The sequence below is a fragment of the Anser brachyrhynchus genome (genome assembly GCF_964034855.1).
Source record: "Anser brachyrhynchus genome assembly, chromosome: 2".
NCBI lineage: Eukaryota > Metazoa > Chordata > Aves > Anseriformes > Anatidae > Anser > Anser brachyrhynchus.
The window spans coordinates 1,190,231-1,203,692 of NC_137695.1; the positions used below are offsets into that span (position 1 = coordinate 1,190,231).

General features: G+C 46.2%; 1 protein-coding gene across 3 annotated transcripts in view; it reads left to right on the top strand.

The window, feature by feature from the left end:
• Nucleotides 1–13,079: 13,079 nt before the first annotated feature.
• The window catches only part of SMARCC1 (SWI/SNF related BAF chromatin remodeling complex subunit C1), a gene marked incomplete at its 5' end in the record, with an annotated part of 83,192 nt that continues 82,809 nt past the window's right edge, over nt 13,080–13,462 (top strand). For all 3 annotated transcript variants that reach the window (XM_080578218.1, XM_080578219.1, XM_080578220.1), the window contains one exon: nt 13,080–13,373. In XM_080578218.1, coding sequence (XP_080434344.1) covers nt 13,080–13,373 — 294 coding nt within the window. The remainder of the gene's footprint in view (nt 13,374–13,462) is intronic.

A 13,462-nucleotide genomic window follows, 5' to 3' on the forward strand; every position in this document is an offset into this window, starting at 1 on the left:
TTCCTAACAGATTATTCCCGTGCTTCACACAGTAGCACTGCTGATCTTCTAAAAGTGGCTGCTTCAGTACTTGCACTTTAATTCTGCAGGTAATAAGCCTCATTTTCTGTTGACTTATATAGAAATCCAGAGGATTCTGGAGGTATTAGACCAAATAATAAGCTTCTAAATCTATTTAAATGGCAATCTTAATCCACAGTTGCTTGCAACATGGTATATCAGGTCGCTGTCGTACTTCAAGGTGACTACACGTTTAACTCCTCAGCCCAGCTGAAATAATACCTCCTGCTTTCTGTATTCCTTGACATTTTACGCTTGCTCCCCTTGCGATTTGTCTTAATCACAAGGAAGGCGTTATATTTTGTGTCACAAAGTTTGGTAAAAGACACTGTAGTGGTAGTGCATGCGGCTTGTAACGTGAAAAAAAAAAAAAGGGCTGAGGAGCTGGGATGCCAACCGGGTGGTCACCCTTCAGCTAGTGCAAGCTCCGGGCTTCTGCTGGCTCTCGGTAACAGCTAGTGCCACGGGAGGGCTGAAGAGAAGAGTTTCTATCTTTCTATGCCCTGAGGGGTACGGCTCAGCAGCCAGGCTTCCCTTCTTGTTACCACTCTTCCTACAAGTGTGGCACTCGGACCTGCTGTCGTTTGCTGTGTAAAACCCGAGTCTTGACCTGTTTAGGTCTGGTCGCCTTTGGTGCAGCTTGTTACTCCCCAGCCTGTTTATCAAATACTGCGTAAGGCAGCGTTTTCACTAATTTAAGTACGGTCTGTTCAACTTACAGTGGTGGTTCTGTCTTTGCCTCTGGTAGGTAAATGCTTTTAAGATTTTTTTCCTCAGTGCTGTTTGCTCCTCTGTAGAATCGGCTGGGTGCTTGAGGCGGGGGGTAATTCTCTAACAGGTGGACGCTGGAAAATCTTTAAGATCATCTGATGTAGCTAGCTCCCATCCCAAGATGTGTGTGAAACTGTAAGTGCCCAAACTGGAATTTTTGTCATGCACTGGGAATTTGTGCCCCCATCGTAGGAGAAGAGACCAGGTGGTTTTGAGCACATTTAAAATGAGGACTTTGGGCTTGGAACTCGTAAAATAAGCTTCTGAGGATAGTTCTGGTGCAGCGTGGTACGATCTATCTTTGATCACTCCTGAACAAGTAGATACATATAGCACAAACCCAAAATGTAAATGTTTTGTCTCCAGCTTTTCTAATTAAAAAACTTTCCCTCCGCTTGTGTTGGAAACAGTTCAAAGTAACCTGCTTGTCTTGTTTCTGTGAATCTAGTGATGGTGTTTGAAGCTTCTCTTGGAAAGAAGGATTTGCTGTCTCACTTGTGTACATTTTGAAAGTGTGTATTTTACAAGCTATGACATATATTTTAAAAGCTTCTTAATACAAAGTTTTATTCAACAGTCAGAAGAGAATAAAAGCCCTAAAATTCCTTTCTATGTAGCTTTGATACATTGAGCTTCCTGTTCAACACAAAGTAATAGAAATTTCTCAAACTCTTATTTTCAAGAGCCTCTTGGAGACAAGACTTCATTAGAATGCACTTTGACTGCAAGTTCTGGGACACCTTGAGTGCACGGGGACACCCTGAATGCTTCCCTCTGCGGGCGGTGAGGCCCTGGCGCAGGCTGCCCCCAGGAGCTGTGGGTGCCCCATCCCTGGCAGTGCCCAAGGCCAGGCTGGATGGGGCTGGGGGCAGCCTGGGCTGGGGGCAGGGGGCCCTGGGCACGGCAGGGGGTGGCCATGGGGGGCTTTGGGGCCCCTTCGCACCCAGACCCTGCCGTGGTTCTAAGTTTAAAAGCGTTTTCTAAAACTGAGCTTTCACAGTGCCACTGAAACGCTCACACCTGTGAGTTATCCATGATAAAGTAAAGATAAATCTCTAGACTTTCCTTTTATTGCTAGCTTTTATTGCGTCACCAGGTGTGTTCGTAACCAAAAATTCACAGTGGAAATCTCATGCTAATTTGTGAAAATAGGTAGAAGTACTGGGAAATTGCAAATCAATTACCCATGTCTGCATTTTTTTTCTCATGCTATTTAGGTGTGGAATGCTATAAAATTTATAAATTAGCATTGGAAGTTAGTTTTCTTTGTTATGTGACAAACAATAATAGCACAGACATGAACACATGCATCCAGGTTTTTGTTGGAGATGAATGTAGTGACTGGTTCTGGCCAGCAACCTTCCTTTCTTGTTCCAAGTGACACGGAAGGGAACTGTGCAGTGGTGGCCTGGTTCCGAAGGCCTGGACAGAGCTGCAGCCCAGCAGTCCTCCTGGCCGGCTGGGTGATGACGTGAAGGTCTTGTAACAACGCACTTCTACAGGTGGTGCTGGAATGAGGGTGCTGCGAGGCAACAAATCTGCTTGTTGAAATCTAAGATCAGAATTAACCATAACTTTGTAGTGAACAGAGAAATAGAATGTTTGCCAGTGTCATTTTTTAACGTAAAATAAATCACTTGTTTCTTATCCGCTGATAATTAAGCTGCTGACTGAAGTGACGTTGAAGAAGGAATACACGTTATTGGTGGCTACCACGTCTGCATTGGCTGTAAGACTTTCAGCCCTTAACTAACAAAAATGTAGGCATTAAGACCCCTCAGGTCCATTCCTACGTTGACAATTTAGAAATCTATGTATCCCTCGAGGGAAAATTTAGCCAAGACTAACAGTGTGCTGAGACCAGAAATGCAAGCATTAGCTGCTGATGTAAATGCTACGGACTCTGGGCATCACCGCCACAGTAACCGGGTCCTGCAGCTTGCTGCTCTCGCCCTGGGATGATTATTTCTCATTTGGTTGCAGTCTGCATACTGGCTCCTGCAGCGGCACTTCTCAGATCAGCTTGAAAGTTGCAGAGATTTGGCGAACAAAAGCAGTTTAACGGCCTCGCTCCTACACCAGCAGTAGCAGACAGTACCTGCGTCGCTGCTGGAATCCACCCAGTTTGCACACATAAAAAACGTGGGCTACCGCCGTGTCTCACTCCAGCAGGAAGGTAAGTGGAAGTTTTGCCCTGTGGTTACTCAACTATGCTGCATTTTCATTTAGAAGATGTAGTTTTATTTTTAGCAGAAACTGTCAATAATTTTCTAAGCACTTCCCTAAAATTTATATTCCCAGATACGTTTAAAAAAAAAGTTGCTAGTTCTTTATTTAACTATGGCTCAGAAACTGATTTAGAAATCTAAGTTTTTATTAACCAGGTAACTCTTTCCTGAATAATGGTGGCCAGAGCATACCTCAAACTTTTAGCCTGGCAGCAACCTTCTGCCATTTACCTTTGTGGAGCTGATTACCTTGGAGTTGTCCATGGAGAAGAGAAAAAGGAGGGGGGGAAAACAGAAACAACAAAAACAGACAGCACAACCCCCCACCCACAAAACCCCAACCCACTCAGAAATATATAAGCCTAATTAAGACTTGCCGTGTGATTGAGTGTAAGTGGGTTATCATTACTCAATTCTGAGATCTCAGGCCTGATGAGATAAGCACCCCTTGGATGATGCAAGCTGTGCGATGGTGAGTTACTTGATAACTGAAGATGTCTAATAGGTTAATTCTGACAAAGAAAGTCTGTGGTCAGGTGCAGTGGTACTTCAGTACCCTGCTCATACCTTTTTTGCTTATTTGTAGCCTTTCTCATTTACAAGTAATTTGGTGAATACAAGTATTCATTTACAAGTAATTGAATGAATTACAGCGAATTAGCAAGCTGCAGATCAAGACAAAAAGGTTGTTACTCTTTCTAGTCTGATATTTTGTTTTGTCAGAGCACAAAGCCGATGTGACTTAATTCAGCCTGCGGAGGCTATAGGTAAAAGCACTGTTTGTACCCCCTCTCCTGGTTTGTCTGATCTCAGAACACCCGTACAGTTTTAGGGAAAGGGGCATTAAGTGTGTCTTAGCAACAGCGAGGGGAAAAAATGGTTGAGCAAACTACCAGGGCTATTTCAGTTGCAGCTTATACTCCAGATAGACAAGTGAGCTAAAAATGGAGAATAAGACAATGTTGGTCAAAGTGACAGATGCTGCTGGTAGTGGATGGCTGGCCTAGCAGTTTTCTCCTGTTTTTTTGTAAGCATCAGAGCTGTAAGGAGCTTTTAAGGAAAATGAGAACGAGCAGCATGGGAAAAGGCATGGATATGTTTGAAGTGTGCTTTTTTATTAAAAAAATATAAAATTAAAAAAAAAAAGCAAACAAGTATTGTGGGTTCACTAGAGTTGCAAAGTAACAGCCCTGTTGGTTTTGAAATAGAAAAGTACAGACCAACAGTAACCGAGTCCCTTAATGCCCTTAATTATTTTGATATGGTAGCTCATCCATGGTCAAGATGAGAAACAGCCTGTTGCAGTACTCTTGCACTCCAGTTCTAAAACATTTCTGACTCTTGGCGTTATTTTTCACCCTGCAAATCTGCTGCTTGTTCCTGTTAGTTGTGCTGCGGTCTGTGTATTTGTGACTATCTCCTCAGCCTGGAGGTTATGCCAGAGAGGTGCTTTTCAGTTTTTCAAAACTTGCCAGACCTTAGTTTTTCTGTGAATGGAAACTAGTGTACGTGTAGAATGCAGACTGGAAGTACTAGGTCTAAATTTCAGTTTTATTTATTAAATCTGAAGCGTGCTTCCTGTTCCAAATGTTTGATCTTTCTTCTGCTAGCCGCTGAAACCTCTCACCATGAAGTGCAGATGTGAATGGCCCAACTCTTGCATCCTGTGTAGCTGCAAAACCTCTCCCCAGTCAATAGACCCTGATCCCACGTCACTAGGAGAGCACATAGCCCTGCTGGTTTCTGGTTCCATCCCATACTGTCCTTACCTCATGGTGAGTGAAAGAGGATCCCTTACTGTGCCCTTGCACTCTTTTCTCTTCCTCCTTACATAAAGGAGGTTTAAAAATACGTGAATTGAATTGTAACCGTGTTTCTGGAGGATAATAAAAATCAGCCAGTGACGTTCTGCAGCTCACCTACAGACACCCTATCCTCAGTGCAAGGAGGATGCAGTCCAGAGATCTCTGAGCCTACGAGACCATGCTGTGCCTTGGCTCGTGTCCGAGGCGATTGCCGTAACTAGCTTACTGCAAGCTAGATCACTTCTTGTAGAACCAGCTCTGTGCCTTCTCCGAGGGATAGTCTAATTCTGGAGACTTGCAGAATGATTATTTTTAAGTTCCTTTTAACCCTCTGCCCTGGAGAGCTACTTGAAAGACTCAAAATCTAACACTGCTTTTAACAGGCTGTGTGGTGGTTGTTTGGCAGACCCCTGGCACCAATTTTGTTTGTGTGAAATCACTGAGTCTGACATTGAAACACTGGTGGCCTTTTCAGTGTGCTCTGTACTAGGATGAACTATGCTTCCCAGTGCTGTGGAACTTAACGTTTAGTTTCTGTTCAAATATCTGAAGACTGCAGCACCGTCAGTGCCTTTAACCATGGGAGGAGAATGTGCACCACCGAGTTTTTGAGCAGGTTAAAGGACCACGAGGAAAATACCCTTTTGACGGTGCAACTGCAAAAGCCTATCTCCACAGTTATTTTTTTATAACTTACTTAAATCTCTCAGCTCCTCGAATAAGGCTGCAAGCAAGTGCCAGGCAGGATGTAGCTGGCTGTCATTCAGTTCAGCGCGCTGCAGGGGTGGGAAGGCTCAGACGCCGGGTGTCCGGTCCAGGCTGTCAGGCTGCCACGAACAGAGGGCCAGGACAGAGGCTGCCGATCTGGGGCCGTGCTCGTGCTCCTCACTCTGTATCCCAGCACCAAAGGGAGGGAGAGCCTGCAATCAACCACGCTTACTTTAGTTCCTGTGTCACTTTACTGTTTTATCAAAGTACTGACAGATGTAGATTGCCAATGATGTGTGTGAAGAGAAATCTTGCGGTCACCAAAATAACTTCTCTTCTCAGGCAACCCTCTCCACTTACACTTTGAAACCTTATTAAGAGAGGACAGATGGCGTAGACTGCTGAGCCATAAACTCGAGACTCTGAAAATGTCCAGTTTTGGAAAGAAGCAAGATCCAACTACCAGTGCATTCCCAAAGCTACCCTCTTCACTTCTGCTTGCCTCCTGTAAGTTAAGTAAAACCGAGTTTGAGGTGATGTTTAAAAAATTAAATGTGGGCTTTTAACCAGTACCTGAGGGCAACCAGTCAAAGTATAATGGAGTCAGCAGCAACCTTTCTTCCAGAGGAACATAACTTTACTCTGTCATATAGTAACGTCCAAGCAACTGAGTCCTGCAATTTGTAAGCTGTAGAAATTCTGACCACCTTGGAAGGATGCATCAATGCTTGCTTGCTTTAGCTAAGACATTTATTACAATTAGAAAAAAAAAAAAAAGCACCCCTTGCCATTCTTTCTTTCTTTTGTAGGGAAAAGGCAACCCAAAAGGAAGCTTTTACGAACCTTTATTTTAAATCAGATTAAATCAATATTTGTCTAGCAAAATTCTGACATCTTTTTCTCATTCTTCATCAGCCCATGTCAGCTGATGATTTTAAAATGATCGACGGCAGTTTAAGATGAATGACAGAAGGCTCAAACCAGTTTCAAGCTCAGAAGAGGGAAACCCAGCTAAAACATATCCTTGTTCTTTAATGAACTAGGGTTGGTGTTCCATTTGGCTTTCTTTAAAAGGCGTATTTTTATGCCAAATATATATTTTTAAAGTAACGTATATGGCCAGCTTACAGACTGTGCTTTCCTTGACATTCTTGTAATGGGACAATTCCTACATGTGGAGTCCTCACTATGTTCTGCGGTTGCTGGTGCAACCTGTAATGAAGAAACCCGATGGAACTAGGAAAAAAATAACACAAACAAAAGAACCCAACAGCTTTCATGCTGAAAGCACATCAGCAGCCTCCAGTGGTGTTCTTGGCAGCCATGACCTGAGCTACAACTTCACCAGGTTCAGTCTGAGCTGGGGTAACTTCGCCTTGGATGGGGATTGATCTTACTGCCTAAGAGCAGTGCTGTGGAGGTATATATTGTGGGTATATCATACTGATATATGATATATCCTTCAATATCAGCTGAGGATGTGATGAACAAATGCAAGGAACCTGTTGGAGGGTGTTTGAACAACACACCGCTATAATTCTATCAACTGCTCAGCAGCTATTTGACTTTTAACTGATCTGGTTTTCTTACACCTCTTTCCTTTTTCAAATATGTAGCCACAAGCTTACACAAAAGCCCATATTCATGGGCAGTATGTATGCAGGGGGTGTGTGAGACACCGACCGTGAAGAGTGTGCACTAAGGGATGGTGCAGGAGAACTTTTACATGCTTTTAACTCAAAGATCCTCACAGGGCTAGGTTTGTAGGAAAGATTTGACTAGTGGAGTCATTTGGCACAACAGGCTTAGAAGATCGCTCCATCTGTGGAGCGTGGAATAAGCCAGTCCCAAATGGAAAAAAAAAAAAGTTAACTGATGTAGAAAAAAAGCGTATCAAGTTAAGGTTACACAGCACTTCAAAGAAGAACACATTTGTATTAAACTCAGCATGGTTAGTAATTGGAGAGGTCGTTAGAGATGGGACAAGCCTGACGAGTTCGACAGTGAAGTAAGCTTTAAGTGGCTGCATTGTGTACCGTATTGGTGTTCTGGAGGGCTGTAACTTCTTCACCTTCTGCTGTGTTCGGGAAACAACCACCGTTCTTGAGCTGACATGTTCAGTGCTGCAGAGCGTTGGCACGCCGTTTGAGGCTCTTGTGTTACGTTTGTTCTCTAATGCGGTTTTCTGCTCTCTTTTCCCTTGGGGGGGAGGTAACCTTACAGGGGCAGCAACACAACCAACCGGTCTTAGGTCGGTCTGACTTCGCCTTGGTTTTCTGTTCGTGTTTTAAGAACAGGTTTGTTGTTCGAAGGGGAAAGGCAGCTTGAAGGAACATCCAGTCACAGCTCTCCTGTTTCCAGTCCTCAGGCACAAAAACCCAGTTCTCTGCACCACGCACTGGCCTCGTCCCCAGAGACTCCTCCAGCCCCTTCTTCCAGTCACATCCCTTTCACTGGCAGCTCAGCGATGGTGAGTTGAAAGAAAAGCTGTGGGAAATTGATCTGAAAAGGGGGAGTAGCCTTAGAGGAACTGGGGAATACCTCTTTTATCTAGCATTGCCTGGGGCTGCAGACACACGGGGAATTCAGATTGGTCTTTACTGCTAATGGACTGCTAGGAAATGCATTTTGGATGTTGTGATTAAATAAACAGCAACAGCTACTTGCTTTTTTCCACGGGCGGCACTTGGCTGGCTGCGTGCCTGCTGCAGTGCTTCCCCAACCAGATCGGTTGGTTTTGAACTTAGTGCTGAGCGCATTCTACTCATTCCTTTTTTTAAGCATGTAGCTAAAAACACATGTTACGGGGTTATTTTAGCTACAAGTTAATAGGAAAGAACTAAATTGCTTAACATATGTTTATTTAAAAACTTAATTTTAGCACGTAAAGTGTGGGGGAAGCACACAGCGTAGGGTCATCAGCCTCTTGAAACCTCCTGGAAATGCTGTGAACTCCAAGTGTTCACTGGTCTTAAAATTTGGGTTTGCTTTGGGTATGCATTTTTTTTTTGGGGTAAAAATAGGTAAAAGTTGAACTCTCTGCCTTTCCCTCAGTGGGAGCAGCAGTAGGCCTGTCTCTGCTCTCATATTTTGAGAGCTTCCTATTTTTGAGACCCCTGCTTCTCTATCAAAGCTGAAATTGTCTGATGTTTTCACAGGTTGGTGAGCAGCGGAGGGGGGAGAGGGACTGACAGATCGTCTTGTTCTTAATCCTTACTTCTGGAAAAAGGCCAAAATAGTGTAGTCACCTAGGAAGAACGCTGGAGTGCCTCCAGGTAACTTCAGCTGTAGCAGTTCTCTCTAGTGCTGGTATGCTTTTCTGGTTTTGTCTTATTTCTTTTCCACAAGTGTTGGTTTTTTTTTCTTCCTCTCTTAATGCTTAACTGTTCTCTGCATGCTCAGGATGAGTGGAACGGACAGTGATTGCCCAAGAAGCCATGAGATGCTTAGTTAAAGGACCGATTTAACTAAGCAATTAAAGGACCAATTTAGTTAAAGGACCAACTGGGCCGTGTGACCATCTTGTATAGAACAAATAAAGCAATTTGGCCCAAACCGTGCGTCTCAGCTCACATTTTTCACTGTACAGTGATCTTACTTCTACTTGGGTTTCTTGTTTTACATAACTGTGCTCCAAATGCTGCCTTGGTTTAGGTCCTCCAACAAAGCAGATGGCCGATGGGCTGGGCAGCCTCTGCCAGCTCCTCCAGTTACTGGGTTTAATTGCCTTAATGATCTGTACGTGCACTCTTCTACTGGCTTCTGTAGCCCTGAGGCTTGCAACAACTTGCAGTCCCTCTCCGTAAACAGTAGGACCAGAATGATGCTGTCTTGCGGTGAGGATGCCAGATCTTCCCTGGAAATGCTCGATGAAGCAGTAGAGGTGAGGTTACTCTGGGAAGGCGGTGCTTGTCTATTCTCCAGGGTTCCGGCAAAGAAGTATTGGGTTCTTGACATGAAAATAATATCAGTGGTCATAGCAGTATGATACTGTAGCACTGGCGTGTAAAAGCAACGCTAGGAAAAGTTAAAATTGAAACAAGTCTGAAATGGAAGCCTGTAGAGGCTGGTAACTATTCACCGAGTTATTTTAGTATTAATGTCAGCTGGCCTTAGCTTGCATGTACTCTTCTAAAAGAATTTCACTGGTACATAAAGTGAATTTCATGAAAGCTGTTTGAGCTATGTACTGCTCAAAGGATACTTCAGCTTCTCTGACTGCCGAGACTTGGGCTGGCTAAAGGATTCAGAGTGGGATAAACTTTCTTCTTCATTGTCATTCTAAAATAATATTGACTTGGAGTTTGAGATCACTCCTGGTGTGCGGGACTGAGTTACCTACGTGACAATGAATAGTTTCAGACAGCTGCCCACAGCATGAGATAACTACCTTCTGCCAAAACCAGTAAACTTTGCTGTAGATTAATTTCTGAAGCTACCAGAAGAATTGAACTTCCATTTCATCCTTACGAATAGTCTTACAAGTACTGTCTTACGCTTCATACCAGATCTGTCCTGTGTTTGGGCTCAAGTGCGCAGCATTTGCTTTGGAAGCCTTTTCAGATGAGCCTGTGAAAAATAAGGAACCTAAGTGGAGGTGGCAAGGCAGTGGTCTTGATACCAATGGACAGCTGAACTGGCGATCCTGGAAACGTCGTGAACTCCAAAGTGTTCACTGATCTTAAAATTTGGGTTTGTTTTGGCACACTGGGGAACAGCTGGTGTTCTAAATTGAATCTGCTGGACTTCCAGCAGCTGTCGGGGTCTGGGACGAGGTGAATATTGCAGTATTCTTTGAGCATGTGATTCTGGGCTCTTAATTCCAGCAACTTCTCCTTTCTCTCCTTTTCACTCCACAGAACATACAGCCTTGGGAGCCTCGCACCTTTCCACTTCTGGATTCTGCCTACCGAGGTCTCCTCCTTCACTCAAGTGAGGATAGCTCTGGACGGGCAGACTCTCAGTGCTGGGTCTCTGGTAACAAGTGGGGTACGGGGCCTAACTCCGTACACGCTGTCACACGCAGCTTCACAGGGATGCACTTTTCAGAAACAAACCTGTGCACAGACGGAAGCTAAAACATAGAGGAGGTCACGGTCCAGCAGCGCAGCCCAGGAAAGCCCAGGTCAGCAAAGATGAACCTGACCGGTGGTGTGTGTGAAGTGTTGCTGTGCATGCTGCGGCGTCAAAAGGCTGCCTGCTGGGCTGGTGTGGTGGAGCACAAGCACTGCGTGGCACTGCTGTGCGTGAGACCTTGTTTCAGCAGCGGATGAGAAGATTCCCAGATCAGGATAGGCTTAGGCACCTGAGGGAGCTACGGTGCTAGACCTCCAAGGGATGGTAACCCATGACAGGATGTGTGGGAAGGGCACTTTGCCTTTCAAAACGTTCTGTGAAGCTCAGATTTCTGGATGTTTGGTTGTTTTTATTCTCCATAAGTGTCCTTCCTTGCAAGTATTTTATTTCTGGGTTGGAGTGTTCAGGGGTGGGAGGACCTCTAGAAAATTGAGGTAAGCCCAGGAAAGTTTTTATATCGGGATGATTTTGATGCAGAGCTGTTTCCAGTCTATATTTGATAAAGTGGCAGTAAAATGCCCAAGCGTTGCCTAGACACGTTCTGTAAAATAAATTGCTTGACTCACCGATACTCTGTGTTTAAGAGTTCAGGTAGCTCAAAGGCTGCCCGCTGCCAGAGGGGTCTGGTTCCCCGTTGTAACGGTGCACTGCAAACCTTCACACGGCCTGCAGACAGGTAACCGCAGCCTGGCAGGTAGGGGTAGGTGGCTTAGTTTGTACCAAGATGTGTACAGATGGAGCAGAAGTACGGGGAGTTCAGGAAGAAAAGAAAAAAGAAAAAGGAAAAAGCTCTAGGGTTAAATGGGGAACCACCACAGCTGTGTGCGGGTTTCTGTTAGTGTTTGTGTGAACCAAGGACTGTGCTCTTTAGGTTGGTTTGAAAAATGTGAAAATTGGAGGAGCCCCCAGCTTTGTCATTCATATTTTTCTGTAATTGAATGAAAACTAAAGCATGGAAATATACTCAATTTTCTTTACTAGAATTTGACATATTGCATAATTACATACAGATTATTTTCTGCCTGTCACTTGTTGAGTTTTTTATTTTGAATGACGGGATTCACAAATAAAACATTACTAGCTAAAGTGTTTTCAAAAGAGGAAAATTGGAGAAAATTGCCTCATAATGACTTACTACATAGTACTAGATGTGATTACGGAAAGATACGATAAATCTGAACGTACCCAGCAGTGAAGACTTGGTGCAGATTGGTTCACTGCATTTTAGTCCATTTGATTTTTTATTTTTTTTTGAAGCCACAATGAGCACTACGTTTTCTTGTGATTTGGCTCTTTACCCATGTCCCTGTCTCTGGCTGAAATCCTTTGTGCTGTGGAAGGAAGCCCAGGACCGTGATCCCAGCTGATGACTGACCCATCCCTGGTGGGTGACCAGCTCTAGTTCTCCCTGAAGAGGAAGACTCTGCAACCAACTCTGCGTGTTCCCAAGCGATGCTCTGTGATCTGATGAAAGCACGACAACTTCTGCTTAGGATTCACTTGGGAATTTATTAAAAACCGTCAGGATCAAAACTCACTATAGGGTAGTTACATTCGCCCCTTATTTACTCTCTAGTTATGTTTCTCAATTTCCCTATCTTCCACTTTTTTATTATTATTTTTTCTCCCCAAAACACTGTTTATTAGATGCCGTTAGATGATGTTCTCTCCTCTGTAAGCCCTACTCACTGAAGGAGCAGTGCACCCAGCCTTGCTGCCTGAGGACGATGGGGCTCTACCACATCCTGTGGTAGCCGATCAGAGAACAAACAGCCTGGGCTGAAGCTGTGTGAGGTAAATGCTTTTTGTTTCCCCACAGGAACACAAGGAGTACCTGTCGTATATGTTATAAATGCATATAAATGCATATAGCAAGGGCTCAGCTGTTTAGAAACAGGGAAGGAGAAAAAAGAACCTAACTTTTGTAATTACTGCAATTACGGCTCCCAAGGGACAGCTGTGAGGAAGCGTGTGGGTCTGACGGGCACAGTCCCCTGTCCTTAAGCAGGAGGAGCAGATCCAAGAGGGCGCACAGCTCTCCACAGAAATAAAAAACCACCGGGCGCCTAGCAGAGAGTGAACGCTTCGCTCCCTGTGAGGCAGCCCGCCGCCACAAGGCGATACCAGAAACAAAGGGGGGGGGCGGCAGAGCAGCGCTGGCTCTACAGGGACCGCTTTCAGCCGAGGTTAACAAACCGGCAGCGTCCAAGAGCCACCACGGGCCGGGCCGCGAGGGGACACCGAGCCCCTCAGAGCCCCCCTCAGCCCCGGGACTCCCGAGGCGGAGCCGGGCGGGAGGCGCAGCGCAGGCGCCAAGATGGCGGCGGGGAGCGCGGGGCCGGTCTGCGTGTGTGTGTGTGAGGGGGACGGGGGGGTGAGGGGCGGGGTTTCCCGGTCCCCCGCCGCGGGGGCGGGGCGGGGCGCTCGACGCATGCGCGGCGCGGGGCGGGGGGGAGGCGCAGGGCCGCGGCGGCGGCGCTCGGCGAGGCCAACAATGGCGGCGGCGGTGGCGGCGGGCGGCGGCGGCGGCGGTGCGGGGCCCGGGGCGGCCGCGGTGGCCGTGGCGGCGGCGGCGGCCGCGGCGGCTGCGGGCGGCCCGGGGCTGGCGGCGCTGTCGGTGGCTCGGCGGAAGGACGGCGGCCCGACGGGCAAGTTCTGGGAGAGCCCCGACACCGTGTCCCAGCTCGACTCGGTGCGCGTCTGGCTCGGGAAGCACTACAAGAAGGTGCGGGGCCGGGGCCGGGGGTGGGGAACCGGGGCCGGGGGGGGGGGCAACCGGGGCCGGGGGGGGGGGGGCTGGCCTAGGGGTTGGGC